The sequence below is a fragment of the Thrips palmi genome, unplaced genomic scaffold (assembly GCF_012932325.1).
Source record: "Thrips palmi isolate BJ-2018 unplaced genomic scaffold, TpBJ-2018v1 HiC_scaffold_10, whole genome shotgun sequence".
Taxonomy (NCBI): domain Eukaryota; kingdom Metazoa; phylum Arthropoda; class Insecta; order Thysanoptera; family Thripidae; genus Thrips; species Thrips palmi.
In genome coordinates, this window is record NW_023144621.1 from 19,332,139 (window position 1) to 19,358,269 (window position 26,131).

General features: G+C 60.8%; 1 protein-coding gene across 3 annotated transcripts in view; it reads right to left on the reverse strand.

Annotated features, from left to right (window-relative positions):
• LOC117654536 (rap1 GTPase-activating protein 1) overlaps window positions 1-26,131 on the reverse strand; it is a 183,443-nt gene that overhangs the window by 87,027 nt on the left and 70,285 nt on the right. Inside the window, exon 1 of one of the 3 annotated variants that reach the window (XM_034401240.1) lies at window positions 23,416-23,866. The exons of the other annotated variants lie outside the window; for them this stretch is intronic. Coding sequence (XP_034257131.1) covers window positions 23,416-23,468 — 53 coding nt within the window. The 5' untranslated portion in view covers window positions 23,469-23,866. Of the gene's footprint in view, window positions 1-23,415; window positions 23,867-26,131 lie in introns of those variants that run through there. 3 annotated transcript variants of the gene reach the window in all.

Here is a 26,131-nt window from a genome sequence, read left to right on the forward strand (position 1 = left end):
CAGTCACGCGACACTCACAGGCAAGGACGAGCCCAGCGCCGATTGGCGGCCGAGATCGGCAGGGCGCGGTCCGGCACACCGTGGGCCGGCGGAAGGAACGAGTACCGGACGTCCCGATTGTGGTCAAGCAGTTCATGTCGCAGCACACAGTCCGGCCCTGCGCCCTCCACCCAGAGCGTTGCACAGCTTCCACAGCGCCTGGCAGGCCAAGGTGTCCGTCGGCGACCTATTAGCGGCCCGATGGCCTCCTAATTAAGACAAGCTGCTCCACTTTTCCAGTGGCGCAGCGGTTTACGGTGGCGGCCACATTGCTGCGACGCCGGTGGCCGCGCGGCGCCAGGACGGGGGGAAGGAGGGAGGGGTGAAAAATGGGACGTGGGTGGGGCGACACGCCGCACAGGTACGCGCCGTGTGTGTGTGTGTGTACGTACCCATCAGTCACAACACAAGGTGGAGCACGGTCACCGCGTGGCGGCAATGACGGTAATCGCTGCTAAAGCGTACCGCAATCATGCTCACACACAGCCGCGCGGGCACGCACACACACGGCTGGGGCTCGTTGGGAAAACAAATAGCAGCGCGACTAGGGCCTTGCTGTTCTAATATCCTTGTGCGGCAAGGTAGCCACCGCGCGAGCGGCGCAAGGCGAGGCTACCGCCATTCAAATGCGTCGCCCGGGGCCGCGCTGGCTGTGCTGGCCGCGCTGGCCGCGCTCGCCGAGCAGGTGAAGGAGCCTCGCCCACGCCACGCGGCGGCGCGGCACCGCGGCGGCACTGCACCAGCGGGCGTGGCAGTGGCGTGGCGCCGGGACCGCCGGGACCGCCGGGACAACAAGGTGGCGACAACGCGGCGCGTGGCGACGCCAAGTCGAGCGGAACGGAAACGGCAGTAAAAGTGGCCAGCAAACAGTGAAACGCCAACCGACGGCCGATGTTTCGATCCGACGGCGACCGCCGCCGCACCGCCAGAGCCTCGTGCCGATCCACCAAGAGACACAGTTACACATTTACTAGTCCAGCCTGCTGCGTGTTTAAAAACGCGCGGGTCTAACGGGCCGGCCGCCTGGACGTAGACCTGGACGTCGACCTGGACGCCGTCGATGAAGCCCTGCCGCCCCGGGGCACGTCTTGTCGTTAGCGCGTTGCGGACACGCCAGGCCAAGCCAGGGCGAGCAGGGCGGCCGCGTCGTCCGGCTGCAAGTTTGACCGGTCAACGCCGTGGGCGCCTAGCGGCCTAGCGGGGCCACAGGCCTTGCCACAGGCCTTGCCACAGGCCTTGCCACAGGCCGCGGCCGCCTCGCACTGAGCACTCGCGTCCGCGGCGTCCGCGGCGAGGCTGTACCGACGGTGGGCGGGGCGGCGGCCCTGGTGGCGCGTCACCGCGCGTCACCGACGGGACAGGTGCTGACGACAGCCGAATCAGCGATCGACAATCGACATCGTTACGCGCCAAGCTCCCTGTCACCGCGGCCGCGCCGGCCGCACCGGCCACGCCGGCCACGCCAGCCACGCCCACCGCACTGGCGGGGAAGACACTGGACTGACTGACACTCCATCAGCACGCTGGCCGCCACCGGTCCTCATAAATATTTGCATATTTGCCCCCCTCTCTCTTTAAACGACCCGCTGGCCACGGCATCGACACCTAGCCTAATGGCACAGCCAGCCGCGCCATGCATCGCGCGGAGCGAAGCACAGCGAAGCGGTCTGCGGACGGTCACTCATTCAAAAACGATGCCGCCTCTTTTTCAGCCCCGCAGCCACCGCGGCCTCGCGGCGTCCCTCCCTGTGCGCGGGCGGCGGAGCGTCGGGACCGCGAGGCAGATGAGTATCAACACGGCAGTTAAAACATCGAACCATGATGAGTGAAAGATAGCGATCGCCAATCTCGCTCGCCTCGGATCGCTTTATATCAATTAAAGAGCCGACGTTTAGGGGCCGCTTGGGAGGCGAGGCACGCGGACGCCCATTTGTTTAATTAATTGGCCTGCAGCGCCTGCACCAATACCGGACAGGGATTCGACCGGTGACTCTGTAGCCGCGAGGGCAGAAGAAGAAGAAGAAGAAGAAGACGAAGAAGAAGAAGAAGAAGAAGAAGAAGAAGAAGAAAGCAGAAGAAGAAGCTCTAGAAACAAAGGAGGGGAACGAAAGCAAACTCAAACGAGAAAGCTGAAAAAACGAGAAAATGCGAATAAAGCCAGAAGAAAAACTGAACGAGCAGAAGGAGACCCCGGAAGGCGCGGCCGGCGCGGCCCGCAGCGCGCTGCAGCGCTGACTCGGCCTAATTACGCTATTTTGGTGACGCAACGCCGCGGAGCGTCGCGGAGCCTCGGCGTGCGGTCGTTGGCCTGTCACCCACAGAGGCGCCGCGCGCTGCCCGCGCTGCCGCCGCCAGGGCCGCGCATTGTCCTTCTCTAATTACTCTCTGTCTTTCTCTTTTTTTCCATCTCGGCGAGGCGTTCGGATTATTATTATCGCCCTCACGCCCACCTGCTTTGCAATTGCGGCGGCCCCTCGTCGCGGAGTCAGTCAGCAAGTCACACTCCTTTTTCTTCTTCAGCTGTCCGTCGTTCTTCACTCTTTACCGGGGCGGCTGAGACGTTTCCAGCAGAAAAACCGGGTCACGACTGACTGCGGCGTCGGCAACACGATAAAGACACAAATAAAACGGAATGGCGCTGCGGCCGAGTGCAGGGCGTAAGTGCAGCGACAATGCAAGGACCGATATTATACCTTATTATGATTTCTATTGTCGCTCGCATAGATTTGTATCGAAGCGCGCGCGCACACACACTCATAGCAGTCGGGCAGACCTCGCTCGCTTCTTAATAGAGGCGACAACACGGTCGCCAGCAGGGCGTTTGATCACCTATTGAGTCGCCGTGCGTGTGTGTGTGTAAGAGTGTGCGAACACACGCGCGGGTGTTGCCGGAGCATGATATGCACATGCGCTGCGAACGGAAACAACAACAACAACAACCAGCCACTTCTCGACGAGCACCTCGGTCGACACAAAAAAGGTACAAAGTGTTTGTTTTTCCTGCGGTCAAGTTCGCGGGGCAGCCGACGGGGCGTCCTGGCGAGGCGGTGGTCATTCGGCGTGTTGAATTATTTCGACCCCGGCGCTTGACCCGCCCGGCCCCGCCCCGCCCTTCCCGTCGCGCTGGTCCATCCAGGTAACGGTGGCCGTACGCACGGAGGGCCAGAGAGACGAGGGACGCGACGACCGGTTTGCACGGCCGCGTCGTCGCCGCGTCTCGCGCCGCCCGGCCGCTCTAACCTGGCGTATCATTTCGCATCAATATTGACCTCTTTGCAGCGACATAAAGCAGCGTAATGCGATTTCGGGTGTCGCCGCGTCGCCTGTCGCGCGACAGTCATCCGCTTGACCCTTCCGGCCGGACACGACACGGCCATCGCGTGGGCCCTGCTGGCCCTGCTGGCCCTGCCCGGAATTGTGGCTCCGGTTCACGCGGAAGCAACAACAAGAGCAACAACATCCAGGCCGAATGCAGCGAACGCAGCACGGGGTGGCCGGCTAGCGGTGGCAGCACTGTGCAGCGGCCGAAAGGGGTGGAAGGTAAAAGGCGGAGGTTTCGAGAGAGGAACGGGCAAACGTTGACAGAGAGGGGTAACGAGATAAAAATGAGTGTAACAACATTTGCATACGTGATTGAGCGCAGGGGAGGGGGAAGGGAGGGGAGGGGCACGGCGGGGACTGCGTGCGTGTGCAGCGCGGAGGTTCGGCTGCATCGGTTTGGGAGCGTCGCGGCGCGGCCTCGACATCCCCAACGTGCGCTCCGCGGCCAACAAAGGCCCGAGGCTTGACCGGCAGCCACTGGCAGCCACCGGCCTCGCAGCCACCCCGCATGCCGACCCTTTGGCCAGGCGCACCGACCGCCCCGGCCGCAGCCTGGTCCAGCGAGCAGCACAGGGCAGGGTGTGGCGGTCGCCACGGCGGTCGCCATGAGGGCCCCCACCTCCAGGAGAGGAGACCGGCAAATGGGCAACTGCAGGCGGATTCTACCGCAGCCAGGGCCACTGTGGTGCAGTTCGGCTGAGAAGGCCGATGTGGGTCAGCTGGGTTGTCTCCAGCTCAAAAGTTATACGCCCATCAAATCTCCTGGAGATGCGTCAGGCCTCGCATTTGGACTTCGATAACGACATTTTTCGCCGTTTATCGTGGACCCTCTTAGCCGCACTCCCGGCCGGTACGGCTGCAGCGGCCGCCCGGGACAGCGACATGACAGTGAGTGCGACCCCCGTGGCTCGGGGACATTTTTAATTACCCGTCCCCTCCAGACTGTCCTTTTCCCCCTCTGCGTGCGCACGCGCGTGTGTGAGAGCGTGAGTGTGTGTGAGTGGACCACACGCGATTGGCACTCGATCAGAACAGCAGGAATCCGACCAACACCAGTGGCAACACGGCCTCCTATTTGCCTGTAATTCCCGTCCCCTTTACCAATCGCCGCCTCTGCGGGGGGCGATCGCCTGGCCCGCCCGGCCACCCCAAGGCGCAAGTGCGTCCCCCAGTCTCCTGCGGGCCGCGGGCCGCCCCGCAGCTGTGGGCCTCCATGCAGTGCAGGCTGGCCGCGCCGTCGGCCCTCGGCGGGGGTCGCGCGGGGGAGTCTACGCTGCACGCGCCTCGGGCGAGTGCCGCGTCGCCGACATCACGACTACTATTATTTACGGCTGATCGGCGGCCACCTTTTTGATTGAAGGTTCGGTGCCGCGCTGCAAGGGTTGTCGCGCAGTTTGACTCTGTGCTGCCAAAACGCCGCCGAAAAAAAACACACACACCCTCCACCCGATGTGGGAGGGTCGGTGGGGCGCGCGCCGCCTACAGGCTGACTGCTGCATTGCCATGCTCACGCACGTTCTGTCAAAACTAAACGGGAAAAAATTACAGTTTTTTTTTGCAGGAAAAAATAATTACCCGGCTTGTGGTTGAAAAGGTCCAACAGGGGCGTGACGTTGTACAGCGAGGGGGTAAAGCCAGGGACGAAAAAAAGCGATAGGCTCATGCGCGTACATGCCGAAAAAAAGATAAGCACATGCGCGGTGCTCGTCAATCTCTCCGCAGCGTTGTCGCAAAGTCGACGAGATTTTTTTTCCAGCCGCATTTCAAACAGGAACACGACGCGCTTTCGAGAAGCTAACGCCGGCGAATTGTTACAAATCGGCGAGGGCGACCGAAAGGGTTTGGGAGCGGAACCGGGTCGGACACGCGCGACAATGTGCCGCACTTCTAGTTACAAATGAGATGGTTGACAACGGCAAAGTGCAGCACGTCCCCGGAGCGGGGCGTGGCGAGGCGGCCGGACCACTCCGCCGCGACGCGCCTCCCGGTGAAAAATAGCGACGCTGATAAATTGGAAAAACAAAACGCGGCGGCTAATCCGGACGGGTATTGATACAGCGCGTGCCGCGGCGTGCCGCATCCCCTTCGCGCCGCGAATCTGTCAACGTCAGCTCGGCCGCGGACCGCGGTCGCGCCGGGGACGCGGCGGACAAGGACACTGGCCCGGCCGGACGATGCCGCCCCAGGATGACGCTTTCTCTGACCTTACCGTCGAAAGGTTACGTCAAATCGGAAGAAATTCGAGAGATGTTCAGGAGGTCACTCTCCACTGCCTCAGTACGCCACCCATCTTACTCTCCATTTCCACTAGTAAGGGCAACACAATGAGATCATTTCGTCTCCAGCATCGCGTGGTGGCAAGCGTTGTGGCGGGGTTGGTCGGCCTCTTGCCGTGTTTCCGGAAGTAAAGCGTCAGGTACATGGGCGCGTCCGTTCGTGTGTGTGTGTGTGTGTGTGTGTTGGACTTGCTGAAGAGGTTGAGGTGAACGAAGAGCGAGTCACGCACATGTCCGCACGCACACAGAGCCACCGAGGGAGACAGCGCGCGGTGCCAGGCAGCCAGGGCCAAAGGCGTGAGTGCCTCTACAATAGCTCGGATAATGAACAATAATCAGGAACATTATGCATTCGGATAACATCCCTGAGGCCTGGCGGGGGGTGGGGCGAGGGCGCGAGCAGGGGGAGGTGATCGGGAAAAATAAGCAGAAGAGTATGACGGACGACGGAGCAGGAGCAGCAACAACACGAGGAACCAACAACACCAAGGACGGGCAGGGCCGATGCGCGTGTGGCTGTGCGAGTGAGCGAAGGAAGATGCAGCCATTGAAGGGGCTCGGCCGGCTCGGCACAATGCGGGGTGCGGACGACGGGGCGGGGCGCGGTGCCGCGCATCCCTTGTATCTGGACCGCATCTGGGCCACTTAACCCTACAATTTGTCTCCGCGACGTGTAACTCGAAACCTTTTCGGTTCTGTCGCGTGCGCGCCGTGCGCCGTGCTCGGCCAGCCCCTGCCTCCTGCTCTTCCGCGTCGGCCGGCCGGGCGGACCACGGGCGACCTTGGTCCTGGCGTGGTCCAGCGCAGGCAGAGACTTGGCAGGCACGCATCCGTTGCTCATCAGTATGGAAAGCCGCCAATGACACCCAATTTCGGCGAGGTTTCATTTTCAATCCGACTGAAACACGACAAGGCTGTGCTCCGCGTGCGCTTGCTGCCTTGCTATGCTCCCTAATGATTCATTATGCATTTCGCCTCCGGGGCGGCCCGCTACGTCCCGCGTGCGTCGCGTTGCCACGGCGACCGAGTCCTTGCCGCGCGACCACGCCAAGGTACATCAGACAGCCCCAGAGTGTCCGGCAGTCACCGCGTGATAAACTTTGATGACAAATGCGGAACCTTGCAAACAATACAAAGTCCAGTCTGTTCTTTCTTTTTCAAAATTATGCTTTGAGCATCATGGCAGCCCTCTGCGGGAGCCCCGGGCAGACACAGCGTGCATACGTAATGGGGACAAGGTGTTAATCCCGCGAGGAGGGGGTTGCCTGGGGTCGGGATCGAAATGATCTTGTAAATGCAAAGACATTAATCCGCGAATGGGTGTCATCGTATTACCGCTTTCTCTGTACGCATGTCACTCTCCGCCGTATTTGCGTTGCAATTTATTTTTTGTCGCGGCGCGACCGTGCCAAAGTGCACGGGTGGGACCACGCAGAGCAAAGCCATAGCCACTTGAACAAACAACAAACGGCACTGCACGGGGTCACCCCTTCCCGCCCCTTCCCCACGGCGACTTGGATTACCTAAAAGCTTTCAGAGCGCCTTTTCCCGCTCGGGGCCTTCTTGGGGCACGCCATCTCGTGACGACGCTCCGCTTTCCCAACCAATCGTCACTTTTTCGTGTCACAATGCAAGGCGATCGGCTCCGCCCCGCCGGCCGGTTGGATTTACGTGACGGCCGCGGGTTCGACTCCCACACGGCGTTCCTTTTTCGTGTGCCGCCAGGGAAAGCAGATCATCCTCTCCCTTTCTTCCAATCGGTCACGCCACGCCCCGCCGCTACCGCGCAGCACCGCGCAGCACGAACCGTTCCCAATTGAACACTCCCTGCCAAGCAGCCCCGCCGTGTTTTTCACCAGAAGACGTCTCGACGCTCTCTCTCTCATCCCGGCTCCATTTTCTCTCGAGTAATGAGCGAGTGCGAGGAGGACGGGGAACATGACAAGTCAGCACCTCATCAAGGCGCTGCGCCGCGCTGCGCCGCGCCGGGCGTCGCGTCATATCACGGCCCACCGAATCGGGTCCACTCTTTCGATCTCGCCATCATCCGCCGCTTCATCAGTTCCCAATCACATCAGCGCGTGCCCCCGCCCCCTCCCCGCCACACCACCTCGCTGGGCCGTGCAAGACTCGCCGAGACAAACCGCACTCCCGGGCCAGGAGCGTCTCTTCGGTGATGGGGACTCGCACCGCGGCTCACGGCAAGCCCAAACGGTCAAACGACCCGCCGACGGACACACCGCATTCGCTGAGGCACTCGCTGAGGCATTCGCTGAGGCATTCGCCGGCGCTGCGGGGCTGCCCGATACCGCCACCAACTTTCGCCCACGCCCTGCAGTGGGGCCTCGCCTTGGGACTCGCCGGCCGCGGCCTCTGCAGGGGGCGCAAGGTGAAGGCAAGTGGGCCACGCTATCGGAAATTAGATTAGGTTCGAGACAGCGATCGGCCGGAAGTGTGCAAATCACTGTGTCGAGTCGAGCCGGCCGAACGTCGTTCAATTAATTGGAAAGTGACGTCCGCGTCGGCCAGCTGGCGCTTCTCCGCCTCCCGCACGAAGCGCGCGGAGGTCCCTGATTGGTCCACGGCGAGCTCGTGTGAGGAACGGCCGGTGATAGCAGGCCGGGCCCGAGCCCTCCCTTGTTTACGCGCCAAAACCACAGGACCGCGGCGCAGCATTTCATTTTTGAAAGCGCGCGTCCGTCCAGGAGAGGCTGCAGTGTAATTACGGCCGATGTTTCAACAACACTTGCTTTCTTCTCTTCGCCGCCTTGGCGGTGCTGTGCTACGGCCCGCGGACACGCGAGCGGGTAAGGCACCGTGATAAGGCAGGCGAGCAGATCCAGGCCACGCCGAGGCGGCCCGCCGAGGCAGCCAGGCACACTGTGCCAGGCACAAGGTGGGCAAGGTGAGAAAGTCGGGCTAACGAGTGACACCGGATTAATCGATCACGGGGCGCCCTCGCCATACGTGGCGCCAGGAATTTATTGGCGAACAGTGGTTTCGTCGCTCAGTCTGTCTCTCTCGCACTTGCAGGGTATCGGGCAGCAAGGGGTGTGAGAGAGACACAGAGCAGAGGGACACTGTGCGAAATCGCGCTGCGGGAAATTTATTGTCGAACAAGTGTCCACAATCAAGCGGCACTTTCCCGCCAACGGCACTTCTTGGTCGGCGCGGACGCGGTCAGTGCGCAGAGGCGATGCATCATCATCAGGTGGAGTGTGTGTGTGCGTTTCGCCGGGGCCGTCGCAGCTTCAAAGCCTGCAGCGGCGAAGATACGCGATTGCGCACCGCGGACGGTATAAAAGCTTCCTGAAAGCTCTCTGCGAATCTGTGAGAGAGTGTGTGTGAGAGTATGCGCACATCTCTGTGTGTGCGTGAGTGTATTCGCGCAGTTGTGCGTTTATAGCGGTTATTGCCTCTGACGAACCAATACAATAATAATGATTGCGCAATGCGCTTTACGCGGCGGAGAAAAGGCTACTGGTTAACCTATCGGGACCAAGATAATGGAAAAGCTGGTGCGCTCCGTCATATTCCCAGATGCAAGGCAACCAGGAGACTGCAAGACCGGTCGGGGCAAAGCGGCAGATAAGACTATGAGCTGGTCATCGTGCCTTTCTGTGTGCGCGGCAGCGACGCGACCACTTAGGCGGTTTCACTAATCCACTCAACCCTGGAAGGTCTCACGAGCGGATCGGGTCAGGTCCTCCACCCCTGAGGCTGGGGCTGGCCCTTGGGCTGGCCGGCCGGCTGGTCCAGCGAGATGACGGACGGCCAGCATCCCTGTGGTGACATCTTCGGCACAGGTTCAAGCGCGGACGGTGAGAAAGTGAAGTGGGGAAAGCAGGTAAGGCTTCTGTCCCAATATGTCCCCGGCCGAGGGAGATAAACCAACGGCTGGGAACCGCTAGCGCGACAACCAAATTCCTGACTAATCATCGGATGATTTTTACCACTTGACAGAGCAAACGGCCCGGCCACGGAGGCCTATTTGTCCGTGCACCAATCGATCGTTCCCAGGAAGGTTTCTCTGTGGCCGTGTACGCATGTACGCGCGCGTGTGTGGGTGTGTGAGTGAGTGTGCGCGAGTCAGTTCACTTTGCCATCGACGTGTCTACAGTTTGAAACAAGCCAGCTGGCAAGCTGCGGGACGAGCAAACTGGTGAGCGTCGCGACGCATCAAAAGACGCTCGTCCACACACACAGAGTGCTGCCGTGCCGTACCCCTTGCGTCACATGTCGCCGCTAATATCATCAATCAAAAGGCGCTGGGCATGCAGCCTCCCTGGTCCAGCAATGACACGCTACGCTGCGCTACGCTGCGCCACGCTGGCCAGCCTGCAGTGTCTCGGTGCAGTGCCGGATGCAACAGGTCGGACCGGACTTGTTTGCTTACACGACTTCCTCCAGCGACTTCGGCGACGACCTGGCCGGGCCACTGCCGGGCCGCGGGGGGTCGCGCCTCGTCCTGCCGCGTCCTCCGGGCCCAAAAATCCATAATCTCCGCAGCGCGTTTGTTTTCGCCGTGGGAACAAAACAACAAACGCGCAAAAGCGGCAGGGAAATGTGTGGAAATCGCGGCGGACTCGCGAAACAACAACAAACGCGGTGGAGCTGGGCGAAGCCAAAGATGAGCAGGAAGAGGCAGGCGGCTGGCGAAAGTGGCTCCCACGCCACGCGGAGTGTACGGGCTATCGGCTCTTAGCGCTGCCGATTCGTTGGCGGCGCGTCACGAGGACGTTACTGGTGCAGTGTGCAGGCACTGCCCGCGTGACACATTAGGGTCACGCCTCGGCAGAGGAAGAGGGGAAAATGAAAACGACTGCCGTAATGAGGCAGTGCTTCGCTGCGTCTCGGAGCCGCTGTGCGCCGCGGCGTGGGTGTCGAAACCTGAAACACAGAGCGCTGCGGGGGCGGAGCGCGGAGCGCCGTGTTGAAACGCCCAGGCAGTGACAGGTTGCGCTCAAGCCGACGGCCGCTCAGTCAAACCCGGGGAGGTCTCAGGTATGAAAAGTAGACGCGATGCGCACGCGCGTGCCTCGGCGTGCCTCGGCGTGCCTGCACGACCGTGCGTCTCAGTGCCGCACACACGCATGGCTTGATGGATGACCCACGCCTGCTTAGCGCCACTTAGGCCCAACTAGAGCGTCGTCGTCGTGATCAAGGAAGTGGTCGTGACCTGACCCCGAAGGCCGAAGGGCCGAATGGCACACGGTTGGGCCGGCGCGCCGGGCGCCATGACCCGCAACATGTCAGCACAACAAGACGGTGCCAGGCGAGCCGGATCCGGCCCGCCCCGTTCCGATGTTGCCACGGCGGACTGTGCCGATCCCAAGACAGATCGCGGCGCCCCGCCCGCCCCGCCCCGCCCCGGCCGCGGGGATCGCCACGGGGATCGGCATCGAGATCAAGATCGCGGTGGCGCATGCCGTAACGCGGCAACGTCCGCGGTGTGCAGTCGGCCGGACTTTCGGATCTTTTCAATCAGCACCGCCCCGCCGGCCGCGCACCTGCCGAGCTTATCTGCACCTCGGCGTCATGGACCGCGGCGCCAGGGCGAAGTCGGGCGAAGTCGGGGCGGCAGCGCGGCCAGGGGTCGCTCATCCCGCCACCGGAAGTCCGTCCGCGATTCACGTGGCGATCCGACACACCACCGCGATGCCGGCGGTGCCCCACTGGCACACCGCGGTGGCACACTGTGTGGCACACTGCCGGGGGGAGCTTCCCGGAGACGTGTATCCGATGCCCCCTTCGATACAGCAGGTGATAAGCGGATCTCTGACGGACCGGGCCGCTATCAGTGGCGAGATCACGCCGCCGCACCGCGGCTCGCAGACATGTGCGAGTGGAAATAGCACCGCCAGTGGCATGAGGGACGGGGACGCGGGGCGCCCTCCTGGAAAGCCTCCAGCTCCAGCAGGGCTCCAGCAGGGCTCCAGCAGGCCTCCAGCCAGGCCGGGCAAGCCTCTCGCCGGCACAATGGAACACAACACAGCACATAGTCCACCGACATGCCGACGGCGCGGCGTCAGTGGAAAGGAAAGCAGAGACACGGCCCGCAAGTGGGGCATGCGAGCCGAGCCAGGTTGGCGTCGACGAAAGCACGCGTGTCACGCCACGTTGCCCGTTTTCGGATCGCGTCCGCGCCGATGAGGCAGTGATAGCGCTGCCTATTCGCAGGAAGGCGGGCGCTGACTGACGACGCGGCGAGGCTTATTTGCAGGTGGCGACTGACCCCGGCGTGACCCCTAGTCAGCCGCCGCGGCGCGCAGCCCTGCTATTCGCCGAGACAAAAGAGCAGCGCAGCGTTTTGTTTTCGAGGCGCGCCTAACAGACTAACAGGCCAGGCTGGCTGAAACAAAGGCTGCGAGGCGATGGCGTCGGGGTGATAGGGTGGAAGGATCGCCTTACTCGCCGCACTACTGCGCGAACTTGCTGCCCAGCCCAGCCATGGCCCAGGCCGCGACCCGCGGTCGCTCTGTCCCATTCGCACTCACGGCACGTCCCGTAGGGGTGAGAGAGACACAAGGAGCGACGAAACAATCTTCGCTAACAGTGAGCTAGGTCGGGACGGACGCGGTGACTCTCGGCGCCGCAGACTGACCGCAAGCCCAGTGGGCCTGGCTGGCCTGGCTGGCCTGGGTTGGCCGCCCCCGTGGCGAACATGATGACGTCGCGTCGCCGCGGCCACGGCCCAAGCCACGGCCGAGACCAGACCGCGGCCCACACGTCAGTGCCCAGGGCGGCCGGCGCGGCCGCGCTAGGGCCTATCTGAGCAGGACGTAGACTCTGGCCGCGGGCGGCGCTCCGACACGCCCCGTGCCACTGCCGATTTGACGGCCGTGTGTGTGTGCGTGTTGGTAACGGCGCTTTTACATGCCCGCTGCCCATAATAATCAGCCGGCGGTAGGCAATGGGCTGCAGCACCTTGTGGGCGATGATCAATAGGGGGAGAAAAAAGGTCACGCGGCACGCGGGAGTCGAACCCGCGGCCGCTATCTTCCACTGTGAAGCGCCACGAGTATGCAGCGATGCAGGCAAAAGTAGAGCAGCACAATAGGCTTTTTAGTGAGTCAAAGTGAGGAAAGCCAAGTCGGCCTGGCAAGCGGGTCCAAGAAGCAAACTCGAAAAAAAGAGTAGCATGAGAGATATCCCTGGTGAAAGCCGCGTCCACGCGCCGAGGCGCGGTCCCTCGCTCAAAAGCAGCCTAAAATAAAAGGAGAGCGCCTCCTGCGGCATTTCCTGAGCATGTGTGTGTGTGAGCGTGTGTGTGAGGCCTCTGCAGGATGCCGCGCGGCTCCTGGAATCTGGACGACAGACGCCACACCGTTGTCCTTCTTCGACGTCCGAATTCTTCGGCGACGACGACACACTTGTCCAGCCCGGGGCGACGTCCAGCGGGCCGAGCCTCGGCCGAGCAGGCTGCAGCACTCAACGGCCAGCGTGCGCAGAGCGTGCGCAGAGCGTGCGCGGCCGCGGCACGCGCGCCACGACGGTCACTGCAGACTGATTCCTTCGTCGCTCTGTCTCTCCTGCACGGGATGCCCGAAGGAAGCGAGAGAGCGACGAAAACGACTTTGCTGACTGTGCTGTCCACATAGCGCCGCGGCCAGACGACGCGAACCGTTGTCGATGTGTTTTCACAAAGGTACGCGATGGGCACGCCATCATACTCGCCACCAACACACATGCAAACAGTGCCGCTATGCCGCACCAACACACACGCACACGGCGACGAGAACCGCTAGCGCCGTGATGTTAGGCAGCCCAAAAGTGCTAGGGTCATAAATCGCACGATTTATGGCAACGTACACGCCACGCACGCGATGTACTGCATGTACTGCAGCAAGCAGCAGGTCATTCCCGCCGTTCCCGCCACAAGTTCGCACTCGGGCGGCCGCTGTATCACCGCTGCATCCCGTAGGGCCAGAGGGAAGGCTGGAGCCGTCTTTCCGACAAGCACGACGAGGCGACGCAGGGAAGGGAACGGTGGAGGCGGCTGAAATCCCAGAAGCGTTTGGAGCGTATTGCGTCCGAACGAGGAATCTATTGGTGGGGTCACATGGTTCGGTCTAAGCCAGCGGTTCCCAACCTTGGGGTCGTGAAAAAATTTCGAGGGGTCGCGGCGAGGTGGCTGGGGTCGCCTGGAGTCGCGGCGGGCTGGCCCAGCTGGCGGGAACAACTTTGCGGCAATACTGCTCCCAAACTAAGGCAGATAATCGCACTCCGTAGCAAAGGCATGCTAAAGGAAGGTCCAACGACCAATTGCCCGTTGAGGGAGTACGAAATACCACCTCGGATCAGACGCAGTGGCCGTTTAAAGTCGGCCCAAAACACGATTTTTCAAAGACATTTGTGACCGTTTTGATCAACTTTGAGGCAATACTGCTCCCAAAACTAAGGCAGATAATCGCACTCCGTAGCAAAGGCTTCCTAAAGGAAAGTCCAAAGACCAATTGCCCGTTGCGGGAGGATGAAATACCGCCCCTTGGATCAAACGCAGTGGCTGCTTAAAGTCGGCCCAAACACGATTTTTCAAAGATATTTGTGACTGTTTTGTTCAACTTTGAGGCAGTACTGCTCCCAACCCTGGGTGAGGCGCCCATGGGCGACCAATGGTCCGTCCACACTGCAACCTTAGACACCCATGGTGAATCCATTGGTGCCTATGGTCGTGAAGGGGTGACCATGGTCGATCCGTGGACAGGCCATGGACAATCCATGGTTGGCCCATGGGTCATCCATTACAAATGGACAACCAATGGTCATCCACAGACGGTCCATGGACGGCCAATTGACAATGGCTTCCTCGTGCATCTAAGTCTCCAAGTAATTTTCACAAAACCCTTTTAACTTTTGAACCGTTTGTCCGAAACAAAATCTGAATTTGGAATTGAGTGAAGCGCGAAAAGTTCATGTAGAGCCCACCATATAATTTTGCCTTGGAAAGACTGCTGAATAGTGAGAGGACTTTGCCAGAGCAATATGCAGCCAGTGTGGACCCTCCATGGGCCGTCCATGGACTGTCCATGGACTGTCCATAGATATCCGCTTTCAATTTCCCATGGACCGACCATGGATCGCCCATGGGCGCCTCACCCAGGGAAATTAAGGCCGTAGGAGCGCAAAATTTTTTTTTCGCTAATCGATAGTGACTGATATGTTGAACCATCATGTCGAACCGTTTTGCCCTCCGACGCTTAGTTTCGGCGTCGCGACGCCTCAAAGTTCGAAATTTTAACATTTTCGGAAGCACCGATTGGGAGAATTAAGAGTCGCAGCGACTTGAAATTTTGCACACATGTTGGCAGTGACCATATGAAGGGCAAGTGGTGTTTTGATTTGCGTCCCAAGTTCCAGGAGCGCTCCTGGAACGCCTTGAAAGTAAGTGATTTTTGGAAAGCCACTGAAAGGGACCTAATAATACGGAGAGAAAAAGAAACCCCACGTGCCCTAGGCCCAATCTTCCTCTTTACGGCAAAGTTTTTCCGGTGACGCCACGACTTGTGGTTTTCGAGATCCGTGCGTTAGAAAACTACCCAGATTTGCAGGTCCTGCACCAGTAGAGAGAGACAGGCTGCTTCGGCCGATGTGTTGTTTCCGTCGCACACCGGAGCTCGAGGCAGGTAGTCGGGGTCCGGGGTGACGCGCCGGGCGGACAATAGGCGAGCCGTCAAGGAGCCGTCTGCAATGCAGGCGGCACCGAGCCCCGACCAGTTTTGGCCAATTTTCGTCGCCATTTCGGTAGAAATTATCGTAGAACAGGAATTCAAACACCATTCGACCCAGCTTTTTGCAACGAATCTATTGCCGCATGTTCCAAAATCGGAAAAAGGCTCGTTTGAAATTTCCTATTTTGTGCCTTCGGGTAATAAATCAGCCTGTCATCATCGTCACCTCGGCGCAGCCCATTGTGAAGCAGGCCTCTCCACACAAAAGGGAGGCGGTCCCTTCGCTACCTGAAAGCTAAAATTTTTCTAACGCGTCGTTTGACGCTGATGGGATGTTCACCATCGTACTCGGGATGAAATTCTCGAACTTTACATCTAAAAATTGTGTTTCTGCGGCCACTTTTAACAGAGCAATGAAAACAATTTTTTTTAGCTATATAGAAATAATCAGTACTTCGCAAAAAATATTTTGTCAAAATTTGGTTGAAACTTTTAATTTTGGCCTGAAACTTGGACTTAGGAGTTGAAGACCGGCCCCGAGCGCACGAAAAGCTGGCGATCTGCTCCGTGCGGCCCAGGCCGAGCCCCGTGCCGGGGTGTCATTCACCCGCACTCCGGCAGGCCGGCCATAAACAGCCGGCCGAGGGTGCATTGTCTGCGAACCAGGTCTACGGGGCATCGGGACCACGGCCTCAGACGACTGCGGATGCACCCGAAAACGCTCTCGGATGCTACCATTCTCAGAGTAGTCAGCCGCTCCTACGCCCTTAAGGCAGATAATCGCACTTTGTATCAAAGGCATGCTAAAGGAGGGGTCGCGTGGGGTCGCGAAAATTTTCCTGGGGTGTGACAGCTCAAAATGCAAGTAGATTGGCCGCCTCCGCCAGTCTTCTGGCCCACTGTGCGGCCTGCCCGCGTCGCGTTCCGCCGCGTTGCCGTGGCGATGTGGACCGGCACGCGCGCCGAACAAACACACGGACGAGCAAACGACGCGCAATCCCGGTAAGAGTCCGAATTTGCTCTCGTTCGGAGCGCCATTGTGCTGGTCTAGACGAGGCGACGTCCATTGCCCTTTCGGTCGTAAAGTTGACGAGACAATGCGGCGGTCCGGCCGGCGGGCCGCGGGGCTGGCTGGCTGGCTGCTGGCGCACCCCGACTAGAGCACCACCGCGGACGGTGCCGCGCGATCATTCCCTCGCGACATACCTTTACGACGCCACGCATCTGTCTGGGAGCGTTTTCCGTTTTATAGAGGTCGGACACGACATTCATTGACGCAATGAATTCATGAATCGATAATACAGTGAGCGCTGCGGAGGCGTGCTTGTCTTGCTTGTCCGTCACTCAGCGCGCGGCAGGCAAGGCAGGCAGGCAGCTGGTGGAATGGTACGCGGTCGTAAAGGCGGCGCGCGCGGCGAGTCATTTCGGGGATCAATCAGGCAATCACTGCGAGCCGCACCGCACCGCGGCTGGGTGCAGCCAGACGGGGGAAGCAGCTTCGAGTTTCAGCGCACAGAACAACTGTACCGGACAAACTGTAGATTCGAGCGTCAATTTTAAAAATTGCTTCCCCTTGAACAAAATTTGTGCTGAAAGAAATTCCAACAGCTCTTCATTTTTGGTGAGGTACTTCCCCTGGCCCCTGGCTTGGCTGTCTGGAGAACACGTTCCCCGCGGGTGTCAAACATTCCAGTGCGGCGGGCCGGCCGGGGCTGGCTGAGGCGGTCGACGCGGTCCCTATGTGTCCCCCATGCGCAGCGGGCGTGTGTTGGTGGGGCTTTTGTCCGGAAAAACGCACTACGAGGAAAACCATTCGACTGAAATTTTACAACCGGATGCATAGCGCGGGACCGCGCCACCACGCTGCCGTTGGCCGCTGGGTCCCTGCCGGAGTAACCCGCCCGCATCCGCCATTCCAGCGCCGCGTTTTACGATTTGACGAGCCGCTGACAGGGCGAGGGGCACGCGGGGCGAGGCGGGGCGCGGCGGGGGCGTGGCCCGGCTGTATACGATTCAATGAACAGGCCAAGCACCACAGAAAAGTAGCGAGGGAGAAAGTCCGACCGGGCCGTGGCTGCGACTCGCGCGTCCACAAAACCTTCATTAGCGGCGCAGGGCGTCGCCGCGTCGCCTCACGGCGAGGGTATCTTGGCGTGGACACGTCCGCCTCCTAAACTTCACTCACACCGCGGCGCATAAGAAAACCGCCCCGGCCACGCCATTTCCCTGTTCTTTCGAAAGATGCGCGGCGCGGTCATCCGCGATGCGCCCCATGTCGAAACTGCAACTCAAATCTGCATCACGGTGCACACGGCTGCCGTGCGAACACACACACACGCACACACACAGCGGGGCTTCGCGTCAGCGCTGAGGTCGGCGCGCACTTGGGCCGACGTGAGCAGTGCAGTGCAACAAGACCACGATGCGAAACCATTTCGCCGCGCTGGCGTGCGGGCCGCACTGGGGACTCGGCCCGGCCAAATTCCTGGCAGAGGTGCAGAAGAGAGTATGCTAATCGCAAACACGCGAGCTCCCAAATGGCGTCCCCGCTGCAGCGCAAACCGGCTGCCTTGCCACTCCTCCCCCGCACTCCTTGCCGTCCCCTCCCCCTCTTGGAGCGAAGCGGCAGGACGAGGTCCGGATGCACCGCGCGGTGCATCCAGTCCCGCTCCTTTTTTTTGTTCAGAGATGCAGTCGACCGACCTCCAAGCGCGGACCCGAGCGCGGCGCGCAGCGCGGCGAGGAGGTGTCCCGATGCACCGCCCTGCAGCTGCACTCCACTGCACCACAGCCCGCCGCCCGGCCGTCCACCTGAGGAGGGGAGCGGCGCAGCGGGGCAGCCTGGCGCAGCCAAGACGATGCACCCACCCCGCCTCGCCTTGCCGCCTCGCCTTGCCGCCTCGCCGCCCCCACCACAACACCGCCCGCGGCAGCCGTACCCCTTCCCCCCGCCCCTGCGTCGCGTGTAAAAGACGTAATAACACGTCTTGGCCTTATCGCTACCTTTATTTTTGGGGGCCGGCGCCGCTGCTGCCGATTCGGCCTTTTTCCACGGGTAATAAGATCGACACAGAGTAGGATGCCGTTTAAAACAATACGCACGGCGTGCTTTGAACGTTTCGACCGCCTGGCCAAGTCAGAGGCCCAGCTATTTTTCATCCGGATTTTGTACGCCGCTGGCAAAAAACATACGAAACAACAACTCTAAATTCCGACGCTGGCAGCTTCCGAACCGAACCCACACTCGACTTCACGCCCCCGGACGCGTCCGCCAGGCTAGCCAGCTACGCCGGGCCGATGGTCCGATGGATGGATCCCAATCAGAAAATGGGCGATCGGCTCCAAGGCCCGCGTTTTGATTTGTGCCGCCAGCAGCGGTCGATTCCGGACAACGCTCCGTTTCTATCTCTCTCTCTCTCGTACCCAGGAGACGGCAGAGTCAAGTCAAGAGAGAGACGAAGCCTGGAATCCGAGTGCAGTGGCTGCGAGGGTTGCCGTCCGGCTCGGCGTGGCTGCGTCCAGTCAAGCTCACTTGCCTTTGGCGGTCTCGGCGGCGCGGCGTCCCACGGCGACCAACCTGTCCGGCCATGGGCGTAGCCTTGGCGTAGCCTTAGCCTGCCATCCCCGAGGAGCGTCTGCTACACCAGCGGCCAGCCAGGCCGTGATGGCGATCGCGGGAGTGCGTCCGAGGGTCGCCGATCGTAGCGTCTTCGCCTCACGGGGGCCCAGCCAGCCTAAGCCAGCCCGGCCCGGCGGCTCGTAACTCTCCACGAGCGTTTACGAGTCACATTAACCCCCTCTTTCTATTCGACGGAATTGCCGAGCGGCCGTCACATAGGCAGGACCCGCGAAATATATCCCACGCGGCCGCACCTCGACGCACCCACCGCGCGCTCCGCGGGCCGCGTTACACTACACAGCGCGAACGCTCGTCTAGAATTGCCTCGGTGAATAATAAACGCGCCTTCGGCATGAGTCTTGAGTCAGAGGCGCCCCATCCCGTGCCGTCCCGGATTTCAATCCTGGACGTCTCCCTACCAGCAGGACTCCTTCCTCGGGTTACTGCCGTCGTCCTGTACAATTTACTACTGGTTCTTCAAACCCGCTGCACGGTCCGATGAGTGGAGAAGAGGGGTACGCGTGGGTAACCTCGGCAATTATAAGCTGGCGCTGGCTGGTGGCAGGGCGTGGCGGCTCGGGCGCTATGAGGCTGGCGAGGCTGCCGTGGCATAAAGATTGACCAGATATATAATAAGAGCCACAAGGGACGGACGGCGGTGAATATTCCAGCGTGATTTACACTGGCCCGGCCGGACGGGGACATCACCGCGGACTAGGAATGCTTTCATTAGGATTGACGGGCGAGTCTTGCACATGGGCCCCTATGGCGCGGCTCCACGTCAAATATTCGCTCGATTTATGTCCTCATATTGTCCGGGCGGCACCCAGCCTGAGGCCCTGCCCTGGGGCCCTGGGGCCCGGGCCATGAATGTGTCCCTCTGAATGTCCCCGGCCAGGCCCAGCCACGACCTGGAAGGCCCTGTAATAACGCGCCGGCCATTTACACCGGAATTCAATTATTTCAACTTGAGCGTCGAGAAGACAGTTCACGCGTGCTGCTAGCGAAAAATAAAACGGGAAGGAGACTGTTTTTATTGCAACTCCGGGCGAAATAAAACACCGCTACACGCGCATCCCTGTACACGAGGCGTGGCGTTTAGGAAGCCGGGAAAACGACACCTCGGAGACCAATACGGCCCCGGCCGTGGCGGCGCGGCGTGCGGGGACGGGGACGGCCTGGCGGCCCAGCCCGTGGCCCAGCCCGCCCACCTGGAAGTCATTGGACACCTTGTAAACGGGACGGCGTCTAGTCGAGTCGGCGTGAACGTCACCTCCGCGACTCCCACACCTCAGAGGGGCCGGACTGCCCGGCCAAGCCAGCGGCTGGACCCCAGGGACCGGAGGCCCAGGGCAGGGCAGAACCAGGGCCCCACCGCCAGCACCGGGCCGTGGAGAATCCGCTATTTGCTCGCTTTCGCCCGTATCGCTTTCAAGCCGTCCCGCCACGCCCCGCCACTGCCGGACCAGAGGAGGATACTCGCAGCAGTGTGTGTGGCGGCCCGGCGGTCCGCCCAAGGTCCGCCCCATCGAGGGCTCCGCCAGCCCAGCGAGGCCCAGCGGCCTGCCAAGGGTCCCACCGTTGCCAGGATGAATCGCCTTCACCCACGCAGCACCGGGGGAACCTGGGGCCGCTGAGGCCGGCCGGGGCCTAGGGGTCTTACCTGCTTGACAGCGGTGGCTCAGGTGTGTGCGTGTGTGTGCGTGAAAAAGGGTGAAGTAAAAAGGGAAACACGGTGGGGCTCGGGCAGGCCGCCGTGGCAACGAAGGTGGAGGGGAGGGGGCTGACGACGGTGCAAGTGTGCAGAGGGCATCGTGGCGGCTGACCCCAGTGCAGCCAAGCCGAGCCCGGCCCGGGGTGCATAAATGATGCAAGGCCAACCAGGCTGTGGCCACACAGGGCTCCGCAGGGGGGCGGCCTCGGGCCTGTCTGCCTCTAGAAGATCGGGGCCTCCCCTGCGTCGCTATTTTATAATAGCGGGGGGGCTGGCTGAGCCCTATAGAAAAATATGGCGGCGGTAAAGAAGCCGGGAGAAGCGGGGGCGAGCGGGGGCGAGTCGGGGCGCCGCAGGGATGAAGGGGCGCCACCGAGGGGCCCGTCGAGGGGCGCGCAGCGAATCAAAGATTCACAAGTCGGCTTCGGCGTGTGGGAGGGCGCATCAATGTGCGTGTGTTTGTGTGTGTTCGTGTGTACATGTGAGCGCCAGGACACACAGCGCTGGTAAAAGAAAAGAAACGGCGAAAGCCACAAAAAGATAGATGGTGCAAAATGCAGCAACATTTTGGCCGAGTTTTCCTAATTTTCTGTCAGGTTAAAATTACTGCTCCATTTTTTTGCCTAGGGTATTTCACCACCGCACGTTGCTACACTAAACTAACCGCAGAAAAGAACAAGAAAAATTAAAGCAAATAAAACCGCACCGGCAAACGCACTCTGCGCGCATGCACGCTCTGGACAACTTTCATCGCGGGCGAACTCGAGATAATTGTAGTTGCTGCTCGCTGCCCGTACGTGTGGCGGGCCTGGCCTGGCGGCCCGTGGCAGTACCCGCATCGTAACCCCGCCGCCTCGCCCTGCCAGCCCTGCCCGGGGCCAGCCTATGATGTTGTACATCACCAACTTTCGTTCCATCTCACTTTTTTTCGGTCCGGGGCGCGAGGAACAAGGACAACATCGACCACGCGCCAAACTCGCCTCGCCCTCACGCAGACGCCTCACGGTCAATAAATCGACGTAAACACCGGTAATCAAAGAGAAAGGGCTGTCGGCCCTACCGCGTCAGCTGCCGTCAGCGCATGCAATGCACCGGGCGCGGCGCGGCGTGGAGGCGATGCTGGTGTGACGGGTTCAACCTGATCGGATTCGAGGCCCGCTGGCCCCACGCCGCTGCAGCTGCCGCGTTGACTCTTGGAATATGCGGGGCTGTGGCATCTGGAGTGAAATTCAGCTGGCCGCGTCGCCGCTCCACAGCGCCCCGCCAGACCAGTGCTGACCAGTGCACCGAGGCGGGCGATTCAATGAGCGCGGCGGGCCGAGGCGGGGCCGCATTCCAGGCGACAGGTAGTCCGGGCTGATAGCGCGCCGCTTTGACTGCGTGACATGGTTTCTCATTCGACCTCCGTGTGAGCCCGGTATCGAACCGCTTCCAGGTAGAGTCGCGTTTTCTTTCGTTTTGCCGTCTTATGTGGGGCGACCACAAAAACGCAGAGAGAATGTGGACGGATAAGGAGGCCCCTGTTATCGAATATGGGACGAAGACGTCAAGACGGGCAGTCAACACAAACGCGCGCGGACACACGGACACACACACCAACACACACACAGAGGCGCGCGCAAACCGGTCAAAAGTAGAGCCCGAGGGGGTGAAACCACAGCCCGTGCCCGCGTCACCTTGTCTCCCGGATTAACGCACTGCCCAGATGCACTCGCACACACTCAGACTCACACACGCGCGCCCGTCCTCACACGCGGTGCTCAGCGGGACATTCCACTACCGCTTTCAGTTCACGTGCCGGACCCAAATACCTGGTACGGAAGGTGCGTGAGGGCCCCACAGAGTAGCACCCGCACCCCGTGGAACATTTCGATCAGCGCAAAGAATCCAACGGGACCGAAACTTAAAACGTAAACACAAACTATGGCCAGTATTGTCCGCAGAGTTCGGTCCGATGTAGACACCTTTGACACCTGAGGGCCATGGCGGGCGGTCATCATGGCGACGATCGAATCAATCAAGTGCAATCGCCTTAATGTGTTTTACTTGTCGCGGAAAACATGTAGGCCGGGCGGCAGGCTGGACGGCAGTCTTGGACGCCGCGACGCGCAGAGGCGACTAACCGGTGGCACTACTTAGCGAACCAGCTGCACACTGCACGCCAAAAAAGAATCACTGTTAAAACGCGAGCTTTCCCGCCAGCCATCTCGTTCCGACGGGGCCGCAGTTCAAATCTCAGAGGCGTCCCAGAGGGCGCGGGGGTCGTGGCAGAGCAACGCAGAGCGCGGGGCAGGCCGTTTGGCGAAGCCTCAGGTAAGTGTCGCGTAAAGCGGCCGAGTGTCGCTACACTACGAGTCCCGCCCGTAAAGTCTAAAAGGCAGAACCAGTTACGGCACGACGCACCGCGTGATTAATGGGGATGAAAAATTCACATCTGATTCCTGGGCGAGGGGGAAACGCGTAAACGCGTAAAAGACGTCCATCCACCTGCCCTGCCGCGCCGGGCGGCGAGCGTCAGGGCGAGCGTCAGGGCGAGCGCCACCAGGACCGAGGCATTTGATGACCGCGGGGCAAGGGTCGCCGTGACGGGCACTGCTAATTAGTGCCCGACAGGTGCGACTGTCAAAACTACGCATTCCTTTAAGTCGCAGAAAAATAACGCCAAAAAACGCTCCGAAATTTAAAAATTATGCGAGAAAAAAGGGTGGTCGCGCAATACGGTTGATTGGAATGATGAAAACAACTAACATAAAAGCAGCATGGCAACTCACTTACCTTTTCCTCATCAGAGAATATGACTCTCTTCTACCCGTCGTGGAAAACTTCATGTCGACAGCTCCGAGTTAATCCCAAAGTCGGCGTGCGGAAGGCTTATCCACTCAAATCCATAGCGATGATGTCACACACAAACTCACAAATAGACACACACTGACACACTGGGACGCGCACGCAGGCCGGCCGCGCCTTCCGCAGGCCACTGTCGCGACGAGCAATCTGCCGAATCCCTCCCCGAGTCCCCCGTCGCCGTGTCCAAGGGCAATGGTTCAGGCAGGTGACACACACACTCCAACTAGAAAGTTGGGAACTAAAACCACGGCACTGGTCGGAAACACGCGAAATCCAAATCCGCCCCCCGGTGGCGCTTGGTCGGCTTCGTCAGCAGCAGGCCCAACAGGCCGCGAGGCGCGTAGCTGTCTGAGCAGACGGCGCAGACGACGACGCAGCAGACGACGCGACGGCGCTGGCTCGGCACGCACGGCGCTCGCTGTGCTTCCCTCCGCAGTCGCAGCCCGACTGGCCGGCACGGCCATGCCCGGCCCCCGCGCTGCCCCGCCCCGCCCCCCCGGGCCCCTGCCGCCGCCGTCGAGGTTGCGGCGGCGGCCCTACCCGGCGAGACGCGACGGACCGCGGCGGCCGGCCACCGTGCGGACCCGTGGCGCCCTCTCGCGCGACCCGCGGCCGGCGTCGGAACTACAAGCTGCTGCTGCAACTGCAGCGACTGCAGCCAGATGCACCGCGCAGGGCCCTGGCCTCACAGATACATGGGTAGATGGATGGAGCCAGCGCGAGAAGCAACTGCTTGCCCCACACCAGGGGGAAGTTGTGTTGTCGTGCGAGTGTGTGTGTGTGTGTGTGTGTGTGTGAGCGAGAGTGCAAGTGTGTGCCAGAGAGACAGAGATGGAATATGTGAGCGCAGCGCATGCATGTGTGTGTGTGTGTGTGTGTGTGTGTGTGTGTGTGTGTGTGTGCGCGCGCATGGAACAAGGTGGGCCCGCGAGATAGGCGAGGCACCGCTCCCCTCCCCGCGGGTGCAGTGCAGACCTCACCCCCTCCCCTTTCCCCCTTCTTCAAAACTCACCCCGGATCGTCCCCTACTCAGGTAAACTTGTTCTGGACGGGGGGCGAGTTAATTACGACGATTCGAGATGTACCCACCAATAACCAAGTTCGAACGGTGGGCACAGCGGGCCGAGTAGTACTCCATGCCCCGGGCAGCGTGCGTACCTGCAACACAAAGATGGGGCCCTCGTTACAATCAGACGCCAGCAGCGGCTGGCGGCCGGCCTCGCTCCACCGCTTCTCTCTCCGCAAAACAGCGCGACAGTCTCTTATCTCTCCGCGTTGCGTTCCGTGCGGTCGGTGTGCGAAATCGGTTCCCGCAGGGGGGACAAGTTTTGAATATGGTCGGAATGCGACCCACCCCGAGCAGTTTATCGGGCATCATCTCGCCGCCACTGGAATACACACAAATCGGCCGCCACAATGCGAACCGGAAGCCCGGTCTGTTTTTGCGGCGCGGGGAGTGGGCCAGCGGGCCAGCGGGGCACGCCGCTGCATCGGGGTTGCATTTCACATTTCCCTTCCCGTTTCGGGCGTCGCGACGCTACCGACGCCACGCTACCCGTGAGACAAAGCACGGCCGTAAAACAAACACGGTGGGAGGGGTTCAAATTTAGAGCCGCGTATCGGGAAGGAAGGGTTTGGAGCGATGAAAAAATAATAAAAGAAACAGACATGATCGCGCGCGTACTTTTACGATCAAAGGGCGCGAGGCGATGCCCGCAGCGTATGGCTTGATCCTGTTCCATCTTCGTAAAACGAAATCAGCTTGCAAAATCGCCGTGAACCACCGACTCAAAAATCCTTCCAGAGTTTACGATCGTTTTCTGCTGTAAAAACGACTCGTCCCGTCCCGCGCGGTGGCGGGCGCCGCGGGCCATCCGTCTGCGTTAGGCACGCCGGGTGTCGATTTCATGACCGCTAACCCTTCCGCGGGCGCGCTGCTGCGTCACCCCTCCGCGCCTGCGCGGCAGACAGTCGCGCTTCTCTGCGGCCGGCAACGAAATCGCTGCGCGCGCGGCGCCTGGCGGCGCCCTGTACGGGGACCGCGAGCCATTACATGGCGGTCTGGATCCGAGGCGCCGCGCCGCACCGCACGCCCCATTGCAAAGCAAGCACGTTCATTAGCCTCACCGTGACGCAAGCCCGCCGAGTTCGGCGGCAGGCCAGCCTTAATAGCGGATCAAAACGATGATGTGTCAACGAGTCCCTGGCCGCCGCGCCGCGCAACGGGCTGCCGAGGGCGTGCCCGAGGGTGTGCCCGAGGCGCTTCCTCGCCATGCAAACCCTTCCGTCGGGTTAAAGCAAGCAGGATGCGAGAAACAAAGTAGCGTCCCGATTCGAGCGAGGCTCTCTTCCTGCTGAGACTCTCACGGCGACACAGATCAGGTGCCTCGGCCCACATCTCCGCCCGTCCGTCCCCGGGGCGCTGTCACTGCATTCACCGCGCATTAAACCCTCGCCTTGACAGGCTGCAATTAGCAGGGCCACCTATCTCGTCTTGATGACCGTCAAGCCCCTAGAGTGTGAGAAAACAAACGGTGAGAATTTCGGCCTTTCGCGTCGGGGCCCCACTGCTTCATCAGATATCTGCACCGAGACCCCTTCCTTCCTGCACACCAAACATTCAAATTGTAATCGGACAAAAAGC